The sequence below is a fragment of the Rhamphochromis sp. 'chilingali' genome (genome assembly GCF_963969265.1).
Source record: "Rhamphochromis sp. 'chilingali' genome assembly, chromosome: 3".
In the NCBI taxonomy this organism is placed as follows: domain Eukaryota; kingdom Metazoa; phylum Chordata; class Actinopteri; order Cichliformes; family Cichlidae; genus Rhamphochromis; species Rhamphochromis sp. 'chilingali'.
In genome coordinates, this window is record NC_137931.1 from 16,049,161 (window position 1) to 16,059,572 (window position 10,412).

General features: G+C 47.3%; 1 protein-coding gene across 2 annotated transcripts; it reads left to right on the forward strand.

The window, feature by feature from the left end:
- Positions 1–10,149, forward strand: LOC308394635 (uncharacterized protein). Of its 2 annotated transcripts, none has more exons than XM_080879041.1 (3): positions 1–246; positions 6,464–7,700; positions 7,895–10,149. In XM_080879041.1, exons 2-3 carry the CDS (start codon positions 7,511–7,513, stop codon positions 8,854–8,856), a joined length of 1,152 nt encoding a protein of 383 aa, XP_080735167.1. In that variant the 5' UTR covers positions 1–246; positions 6,464–7,510; the 3' UTR covers positions 8,857–10,149. The 2 variants fall into 2 exon arrangements, with proteins under 2 accessions (XP_080735167.1, XP_080735168.1); XM_080879042.1 differs by having other exon boundaries at positions 7,053–7,700.
- Positions 10,150–10,412: the final 263 nt, after the last annotated feature.

A 10,412-nucleotide genomic window follows, 5' to 3' on the forward strand; every position in this document is an offset into this window, starting at 1 on the left:
AGCATCTCTCCCGTCCGGAGGTTTTAATGCTCTTTGTGTTGAATTGTATGGAAATAAATGATTGTTGATTGAGCATTTATACACCGAGTATTGTCCTTCCTTCAGCCCAAAGATTCAAAGAATTGGGAGATTTCAACAACTTGGTGCCTGGCGACCCGGATCTTTGGCGTGCTGAGGAGGTGCAGATTTGGCCTTTGGTGAGATCGTGGGGCGAGGCGAACGGAAGACCGGTCTAACAGCAAAAAGGTAAGCACAGCCTGTTGTATTATACCAAATGTGCATATTGGGCTTTCCAAATTAATCTGTTCGCTGAGTCACATGTATTTTCACATTAAATTTGACGGTGTCTGGTTTTTGGCGCGAGATACTAACAACATAAGTTGAGGCTGAATTCCAGTGTGTTAAATAAACTGCTTCTACCGAGAAACTAATAAGACACTACGTTGAGCTAGTTGCAGTTAAACTGCTTCTACCGAGAAACTAATAACATACTACGTTGAGCTAGTTGCAGCCCACTTTACCTTCCACATTTAATTTTGTCTAAGACTGGCTTCTGTAGCAATAATACATTAGAATTTCTTCTGGAGACGCGGCCATAAGTCCAGTACATTGAGTAGAGGTTTTGAAGTTGGTTATGACGTCGGTTTGAGTCTTTGTTGAGGCGGCCATGAAATTAGTATAGAAATAAGGAAAAGCAGCTGCTGGCTTACGGTGCGGTTGAACGCTGGCAACGTGTGAAAGCGAAACACGTCCGTAGGTTTTGGTTTAAGATACGGCCGTGTTCCGGTGGTGCGGCCGTGAGTACAGCAGCGATTGGTGATGATTTCAGTACATTGAATAGAGGTTTGACGGTGATTTGTGGTGTCGGTTTTTGCCTCGAGGGCTGCGGTCATAAACAATAAGTAAAATTTTACTTGCCATGAAATAAAGGTAAAGCAGAACCTGGCTTATGGTGTCGGTTTTGAGCCTCGGGGACGAGTGTCACTTTTATGATGCGATTTTGCCCCGTGGTGGCGGTCATAGGCGCAGAGAAAAGGGTATTTTGGTCTATGGTGCAGTTGTGCTTTAAAGATTTCTAACAGTTGAGCTCAGAAGTTTCTGTGTAAAGTTCCGCTGAGGAAAAGTGCTGTGTGTGAAAGGCGCGCTCTGAGTGGGTGTGTGAAGCTGCGAAGCACGCTCTGGGTGCTGTTTTGTGTGTAAGGCGCGCTCTGGGTGCTGTTTTGTGTGTAAGGTGCGCTCTGGGTGCTGTTTTGAGTGTGAGTGAGGCGCGCTCTGAGTGTGTTTTCTGTGAGTGTGAAGCGTGAAGCACAGTGACAGTGACGGTTGATGTGTTTGAATAGGAGGACACTAGAGCAAAGACACATTTTAGGATCAAAGGTTGATGTCTAGTGTACCTGTGGAAAATAATTTTGTCCTAGGTGTGGCGACCCTCCTGTTCGTGGACGCGCGGGCAGGCCCGGCGGCGTCCGGATGCCGAGGTGGTGACTTGGGGAGGTGAGGACCCCCGCATAGCTACAGAATAACACTGGAACGACCGTGTAACCACGGGTTCACATTTATTCTGGACTAGAACAAGACACATTTTGCGAACAAAGGTTGAGTCTAGATTAGTAAAAAGAAAAAGGTTGAATTCCTCGTTTCAGTGGTTGAAATTGTTGTGTGCCTGTCCCCTGACGAGTGTGAAATTAAATAAAGAGGGAATTCGGAGCCACATAGAGATAGACGGGCATAATTGCGTGTATTACTCTGTGGTGTAAGCATTTAAAAAACCAAAAAAACCCCCCAAAAAAACAGAGAGTGTGAGAAGTGTGTGGTGGTGTGAATATGTCGGGTTTTAAATCTGACATAGAAAGAGGAGAAATGCAGGGTGAGTGGAAAACTTTTGAAGAACAGAGAAAGGAGTTGTTGCGGGCGCTGAAGGTCATGCGACCTGGCAGCGCGCCCGAGAAAAAATCAGAGGTTGTAGCTCTAGCAACAAAAGTCAAAGAGTTGTGTGATAAGGAAGGAGTGAGAGGAGAATCAAGAGGTTCGTTGGCAAAAGTGCTTCTGGGAATAGCACAGAAGCTCCAGGAGGAAGAGCAGGAGATTAGTAAACAGTTAGAGGAGGCCTCTATTTGGACAAGGCGGAGGATTAAAAAATAGTTGCAGGAGGTGCAGGAGGAGAAAGCCCACGTAACGAGGTGGGCTGTGACATGCCAGGGGGTGGAGCACTGGATGAGGGAGAGAAGGGAGGAGCCTGAGAAGCTGATGCTGCCGGCTTCTCCGGTGAAGTCATTGCTCACTGGCTTTCCCTCTCCCTATCAGACCCCCGCCCCCCTCTATCCTGTGCTGAGGGTAGAGCAGGGCTGTCTCTCTGGTGAGGATGGCCAAGTGTTAGAAGTTACAGGAGGCTATGTAGATTGTGAAATATCTAAAGAGCCCAAACGGCCAACTCCAATACTGAAGAGTGGAACAATAAAGCAAAGTTCGACTTTTGTTAATGAGGAGGGAGCCAGCGGCGGAGCACAGGCACCACCTATGAAAGAGTCACCCCAACAACAGGAAGAGAGTGATGAAGACAGGGCTGTGCGGCTGGTTGAATCTGTTATATTGACTTTAGAGCAACGTTATCAAATTTCTGATGATGAGGTAGGAAGTGGAGCAGTTGTTGCACCACAGGTTGGGAAAGGTGAGGTGTGCGGCCCTTATGGGGACGCATACGAGGGATGGTTATCTGGCACCCTTGATGATAATGCGCAAGTGGGTGGCTGTGCCAAGCAGAGAATCGAAGCAGGGCTGGAGCTAGGAGGGGCCTTTCAAAATAGAGTAGCTAGAGAAAAGGCAGGGAGAGGCAGAGGAGTTAGGCCCAAACCCGGAAACGTACCACACCCCATGGTGCGCCGGAGTCAAGAAGAGAGGGACAGTCTCTCTCTGCACGGGGAGTTCCCCCTGGTGGTGACCGCTGGGGGTCACATGAAATACAAGCCATACGGAGTGGGAGATGTTAATGCATTGACTGAATTATTACCTCCTATTACAGACGGAGGTGCGGGGTGGTTGAGGGAGTTTGATAGAGCAACAACAGGTGTTCAGTTGGCTCTGGGTGATTTCAGAGCCGTGGTGGCCAGATGTGTCAAAGGCACAGCTCTGGATGACATAGAGAAGCTAGCAGGCACTGCATTGTTGGTTGATAGCACCCCATTTTGTCGTGCTGTGAATGAAATATCAAATGCATTACGTGAAAAGTACCCCACTCCAAATGCTGCTAAGATTTTGAAGCTGTTGTGGAAGCCTGATCAAACTCCAAAGGAGTACATAGGCTAAAGCTACGTGGGCCCTTAGCACTGGTCAGCATCCTGGTAGAGAGGGGATGCAACAATTGTGGTTTAGAGAAGCTGTGTTAAAAGGTGTGCCCGAACAGGTCAGAGTGGCCATGACAGATAACCCCGACATGGAGGGGGCGGAGTCTCACGTGTGGGAGAAACAGCTTTCTGCATCGCCTGCAGAAAGCTCATGATGAGGTTATGGCTAAAAGTGAGGATACAGATAACATGAAAGAGCAATTGTTGAAATTACAGCTGGGTGAAATGAGGGGTAAGGCAAATGATAAGAAAAAGGAGGAAAAAATAGCAAAAGTAATGGTGGCTCAAGGTTACCAGCAAATGGGGACAGATGTTGATCCTAATGTATTGCCAGTAGACACGCAGGGATCTGCGCGAGGCATAAATTGGGGTGGCCGTGGGGTCGGTAGAGGAAATTGGGGTTCACGTGGTGGTCAACGGGGAGGAGGCGGCGGCATGGGCAGACAAAGGGGTGCGCTTAGAGGAGGTCCATATGTGCCAGGGACTGCGTGTTACAACTGTGGTCAGACTGGACATTGGGCTCGAGAGTGCCCTGACCCGCCTCAGCAGTACAACATGCCACGTCCGGCCACAAGGGGACGCGGGCGTTGGACGGCCCCCAACTCACAGATGGCTCCTCCAGGGCAGTATTCAGTGGAATACTGGCAGCAGGAACAATACTGACACACCCCACAGAGAGGCCTGGGCATAGGGGGAGGGGCAGACCCCCTGGTGCCACTGAGGGTTCAAGGACGTAACCTGCCCTTTTTAGTGGACACAGGAGCAACATACTCCACCATTCGTACTGCTCCTGAAGACATTCCACTGTCAGACACCAGAATCAGTGTGATCGGCTTCTCTGGGGTACCTATGACCCTGCCAGTAACCGCCCCTCTAAAGACTGAGCTAGGACGTCAGTCCTTAACACATTCATACATGGTTTCCTCACAAGTTCCAGTTAATTTATTGGGCAGGGACCTGCTCATTAAGCTTGGAGCTACTATCATGTGTGGAGCTGATGGATTAACAGTGACTTTGAAAGATGGCACACGGCTGTCCTGTTTGCAATCAGGAATAAGGGGACAGTGGCTGTTATCTGAGGATTGTGAACGCACAGCGCAGATTTACTGGGCGAGACTGAACACATCAGATGGAATTCTGGCACAGTACCAACTCTGGCGTCCCTGGATAATGTCCATGTCTGTCTATTCACCCCCGCGTGACCCCTACCACGTGACCTTGTTTTACGATCGCGAGCATACTGAGTGGTTTGAGGATCTGTTTAATGAGTGTTTAGATGAGAAAGCTTGGGAGCTTAACTCTGAGGACATTTATGTTGGTCCAGCTGGAGTGGCAGCGTTTGTGGCGCTCTCTGGAGATCAAATGAGTTGGTATAGAATGGGAGATGAAGCGGTTCCCCATGTGTCTTTGGCAGTACATGAGGGTCATCAAGCAAAAGATTTAGGCCCAATGGTGAGAACAGCCACAAGGGCCACAGATTGGCAGCAAACACAGCTCACTGATGTCTCATACTCACCCAGTTGTAAAACGTATCGAATTTCTGTGACAGCTACTGATCAGAGTGTTTTAGAACATAAACATCTGAAGCGAACACATGGCAGGGAGAAATCAGATCACGAGGAAGCTGTTAAAGGCCTAGCAGAACTCCCTGACACTTTGTGGTCTAAAGGTCCCACTGATGTGGGTTTAACATTTTGTTCACCTGTTACATTTGAGTTAAAAGATGACACTCCTATTTGGCGTTCACAATACAGACACAGTCCAGAGGCGGAGAATGGGATTGCAGAAACAATTTCAGGGCTCCTGCAGGTGGGTGTGCTGGAGTCGTCTTCCTCTGCATGGAATACTCTAATCCTCCCAGTTGAAAAATCAGGCATGGGCAAGTATCGCATGGCACATGACCTTAGGGCAATAAACGCTGTCCTTAAGACACCAACAGTACCTGTACCAAATCCCTACACTGCTTTGACTAATTTATCTCCAGATCAGAGGTGGTTCACATGCATAGATTTGGCAAATGCTTTCTTTTGTCTCCCTCTGCATCCATCTTTGAGAGATATTTTTTCATTTACTTACAGGGGTCAGCAACTGCGTTACACTCGGTTGCCTCAGGGCTTTGCCCTTTCACCTGGGATTTTCAATCAGGTACTTAAAAATGCTCTTTCTCCATGTGTATTACCTGAAGGATGCACACTGATCCAGTATGTGGATGATTTGCTGATTGCTGCTGAAACAGCTGATGCTTGCTTTCAAGCAACGATGACGGTGCTCCGTCAGCTGGCTAAAACAGGCTTCAAAGTAAGTAGAGACAAACTTCAACTTGTCAGAACTGAAGTTACATTTTTAGGTCGGGTGGTGGCGATGCAGACGGTGGGCATGTTGGCATCCCAGAGGGAAACAATTATGTCACACCCACAGCCATGTACTGTTAAAGAAATGTTGTCATTTCTTGGGCTTACAGGTTACAGTAGACACTACATTTCTGACTATGTGGGCAAAACCAAACCTCTGCGGGAGTTGGTGAAAGAACACGGCATGAGAGACCTCACAGCTAGTCTGAACTGGACCACTGAGGCTGAAATGCGGTTCATTGAACTAAAACAGGCCCTGTCTCGTGCAGTAGATTTGGCAATCCCCGATTATAACTCTGATTTCTTTGTTGATGTTTCTGAAACAAATGGAGTGGTTAATGGTGTGTTGTTTCAGAAAAAAGGGGGAAAGAGACGAGTGCTGATGTATATCAGCATTGGCCTGGACAATATGGAAAAAAGACACCCCACGTGCACACAACATGCAGCAGGGGTGACAAAAATAATTCAGAAAGTGGCTCACGTTGTGAGAGGGCACCCACTGAAAGTGCTAACAACACACAGTGTGGTGGCCTATGTGAATTCACAGGCATTTACAATGACCCCACTGAGACAACAGAGACTGACTAAAATTCTGGAGTCTCCAAACTTGACCTTCACACATGAAAGGATTAACATGGCAGATCAGATGGGAGGGGGGACACCTCATGACTGTGCACAAATAGTAGAGGTTGAGGAGAAAGTAAGGTCTGATTTGAGAGCAGAACCAGTGAATGAGGCAGATGATTATTTCACAGACGGATGTTGTTTTAGGGATCCGAGTGAAGGATTGAAAACAGGTTATGCAGTGGTGAAAGGAGTCGGAAACCAGCTGCATGTGGAGAAATCAGGAACACTGGAAGGGCATCCAGTGTGTGGATGCTCTGACCGGCTGGCCAGAGGCGTGGCCAACACGCAGAGAGGATAGTAAAACAGTGATCAAATGTCTGGTGAATTATTATGTCCCCTGGCATGGATTCCCAGAGAAGGTAAGATCAGATAATGGCACTCATTTTAAAAATCGAGATCTCGCTGAGGTGGAATGTATGTTGGGGTTGCAACATAGATATGGTACAGTTTACCATCCACAATCTCAGGGAAAAGTGGAGAGAATGAACCAAAATCTTAAAAACAAATTGGCAAAAATCTGTGCACAGACAAACATGAATTGGGTTGACACTCTTCCTATAGCCCTAATGAGTGTAAGGTGCGCCATTAATCAGCGCACCGGGTTCACTCCATATGAACTGATGACAGGAAGACAATTTCCAGGCCCTGCAGCAGGTGTAAGAGAATTAAGAGAGGAGGTAAATGTGTCTGAACATCTGAAACAGTTTAAAGCACTAAAAGCTCTTGTCTCTAGTTTTACTACGCAGGTGGGAGACCCAACCGGAAAGGAGGTGACCACGCCAGAGGCGAAGTGGGTGTGACTGAAGGTGTATAAGCGGAAGTGGGATGAGCCGAGGTGGACGGGACCTTTCGAGGTGACCACTCGAACCTCTCACGCGGTCCAGCTGAAGGGGAAAGGTGACACCTGGTATCACTGGAGCCAGTGCGCGGCAGCAGAGGAGCCCAGGCGGTCCAAGAGGCTTTTGGGGAAAAAGGAGGACACGTCGGTCCCCACAAAAAACACAGATCTTAGCAAAAAAGGGGCAGAATAATCCCCTGATCTGTGCAACGACCAAAGGGTGGTCTACCCCGGAGGTTGAAGAAAGAAGTCAAGAATCACCCGACTGGAAGAGATAGATAGCGGCAACAATAATAAAAATAGAAGCGCCTTAGCTAGAAGCCCTAGTCTAGCATTTTTAGGTATTATTGAAAATGGGGGTGGGAAAAGTAAATGAGAAAATAAAGCTTTGGGAAAACTGGGGGGTAATGGGAGTGTTAACTATAATCATTATTGGTGTACTAACGATTGTTTTTCTGCTATGTGAATTGCCCAGCTTCAGAACTCATCCAACACCTCTTCCTCTAGCGGACCCTGAGATGACCAGAGCTGAGCGCGACGTAGGTGAGAGATCGGATCCTTGTTTGTCGCACTTCGGAGGCATAGAGGTGGATTACGTTAGAGGATCCACTGCTGTAGTGGATCCTTCACTTTTGATCTCTGCTCCGTGATAAAATGTGGGGATGATAGAGCTAGTTGGCGGGGGTATGAAGTTTGGATATGTCATGACCTGCAAAAAACTGGTGCTTGTATTATAGGTCATCCCACCATCTTGGGGCGTTACCCGTGTCCGGTGTGGGATATGGTGACAGCCTACACCGCCCCAGGGTGGGACTCACCGGGCCGATGGAGGCATAGGTTTGCAATCCAGCGTGATTATAGTCACAGTCAAAATCCAATTACAATGTCTATTGGTGGGTGGCGGGTTACACCTCAGCGAAACAGGAAAGCCGATAAAGTGTTCTATGTAATGTTAGGCGTAGACGTTTCTGGGAGGGACCCGATGGGCGTGATAAAGATAAATTTTATAGATCCACCCAGTAATGTATCCAGCAACAATACTGCACCTGTGAGAGCCCCCACTTCTGGTTCTAAGGTAACAAAAGTGGATTATACGAAATGGAAACCCCGACAGCTGATGTCCCGTGCCACAGGGTATGTGGACAGCAACCTGTGGTTGGATTGGCTGATTGCAAATGCAAAAGAGCAAAATGTGTCTGATTGTGTGGTGTGCACTACAGCTCGCCCCCACTTATTTACTGAACCAGCACCTCTGTATCCAGAGGATCAGTGGGGTTTTGATTGCATGCTCCGACTTACTCGGAGAGCTGTATCTTCAGGAAAATGTGCTCCGTTGTCTGCCTTATTTCCTCCCATAGATAATGACACCATCCCCGGACCATTCACACCCCGGAAAGCTAACTACATTTGTTTTAATTTTATGGCAGATGATCCTGGAGAACAGGAGTATGACGCTGGAAGGATCCCGGCTGACTGGTGTACAATGACGTATCCAGGGAGAGGGGATGCCTCGCGTGCGGGCGCCACGACAGTTGGGACTTGGGCTCGAGCTGGTTTGTACTATTATTGTGGAGGTGGGAGTCTGCATGTGCGAATACCAAAAGAAGCGTTTGGTGTTTGTGCCATGGTCAGACTAGGAGCGCCTCTGCTGATAATAGGGGAGAAAGTTAAACCCGTGGTGACAAATGGTAATGCGTGACTCACAATTAGGCGCAGACGTCAGGTACTGTCTAAAGGATCTTCTTGGTCGTTTGATCTAACTGCTAATTCACCCACGTATATAGATTCTATTGGTGTTCCGCGCGGCGTCCCCAATGAGTATAAATTAGTAGATCAGATAGCAGCCGGTTTTGAAAACATCCCAGTGATTTCTGCCTTCTTTCCCGTCACCCCCAACAAAAACGTGGATAGAATTAACTATGTGCATTATAACGTTCTCCGGCTGGCAAATCTGACACGTGATGCGATTGAGGGGTTAGCAGAGCAATTAGGTCCCACCTCTTTAATGGCAGTGCAGAACCGGATGGCTCTGGACATGGTTCTGGCGGAAAAAGGGGGGGTTTGTGCAATGTTCGGACAAATGTGTTGTACGTTTATTCCCAATAATACTGCTCCAGATGGCTCGATAACCAAGGCACTGGAGGGGCTGCGGACTTTGGCCCATAATATGCATGAACACTCAGGTATTGAGAACCCGCTGGAGGAATGGATGACTTCTGTTTTTGGGCAATGGAAAGGTTTTGTTATGTCAATCATGGTCTCACTGTCTGTTTTTACTGCAGTCTTAACAACATGTGGTTGCTGTTTCATCCCTTGCCTCAGAGCACTGGTAATCCGTCTCATTGACAGGGCCATAGCCTCGGGGCCGGAGGGCCCGGGGGTCATGATGCCTCTGTTGAAAGATGGGTCTGAGGATGGGGGAGAACTGGACCTTGCGACCCTGGAGTGCGTGTTGTAAGTGATCTCTTTGAGAAAAGAGATCAAAGGAGGAATTGTGAAGATTATGAGTAAAACATATGTTATTTTATGATCCTAGTCAAGGTAGTTGAATTAGGTTAACAGCTGTAGAACATATATTATCCTTTAGTTTAGATGGTATGCTGTGTATGTAGTCTAGTTCTCATTATACTCTTGAGTTAACAGAACATATTCACATATTAGTTTATTAGTTAAATGTGCATCACTCTGTATCCTTGATCTGCTGAGAATGTCTCACACTGTGGGTTCTTGACATGTTTTATTGCTGAATCATGAAGAGAGAGGAGACTCTGTGTCTAGGTTAGAAGACACATTCTATACCCCCACCTTTGTAGAAAGACAGGGAGGCAAGGTCAGGAACCAGTCTCTGTGAATGTTGCCACCATTTTGAGAGACATGTGCCTGACCCTCTGGCAGCATCTCTCCCGTCCGGACGTTTTAATGCTCTTTGTGTTGAATTGTATGGAAATAAATGATTGTTGATTGAGCATTTATACACCGAGTATTGTCCTTCCTTCAGCCCAAAGATTCAAAGAATTGGGAGATTTCAACACTTGTACAAAAACGCTTTCTTTCGCCAACTTCATATAAATAGCTGTAACTTTTGATAGAAGACTCGGACACACATGTTTATGGCTTTATCTTATAGACTTCAATATCCCCGTGCTGGGCAAACAGGGTTTGCAGTTGTTTGAGCTAAGATTTTCAAGTTATTCACATAATGAAAACCTATACTTTGTTTCGGGCGAGTTCCCCATTCAAATGATTGTAACAGTG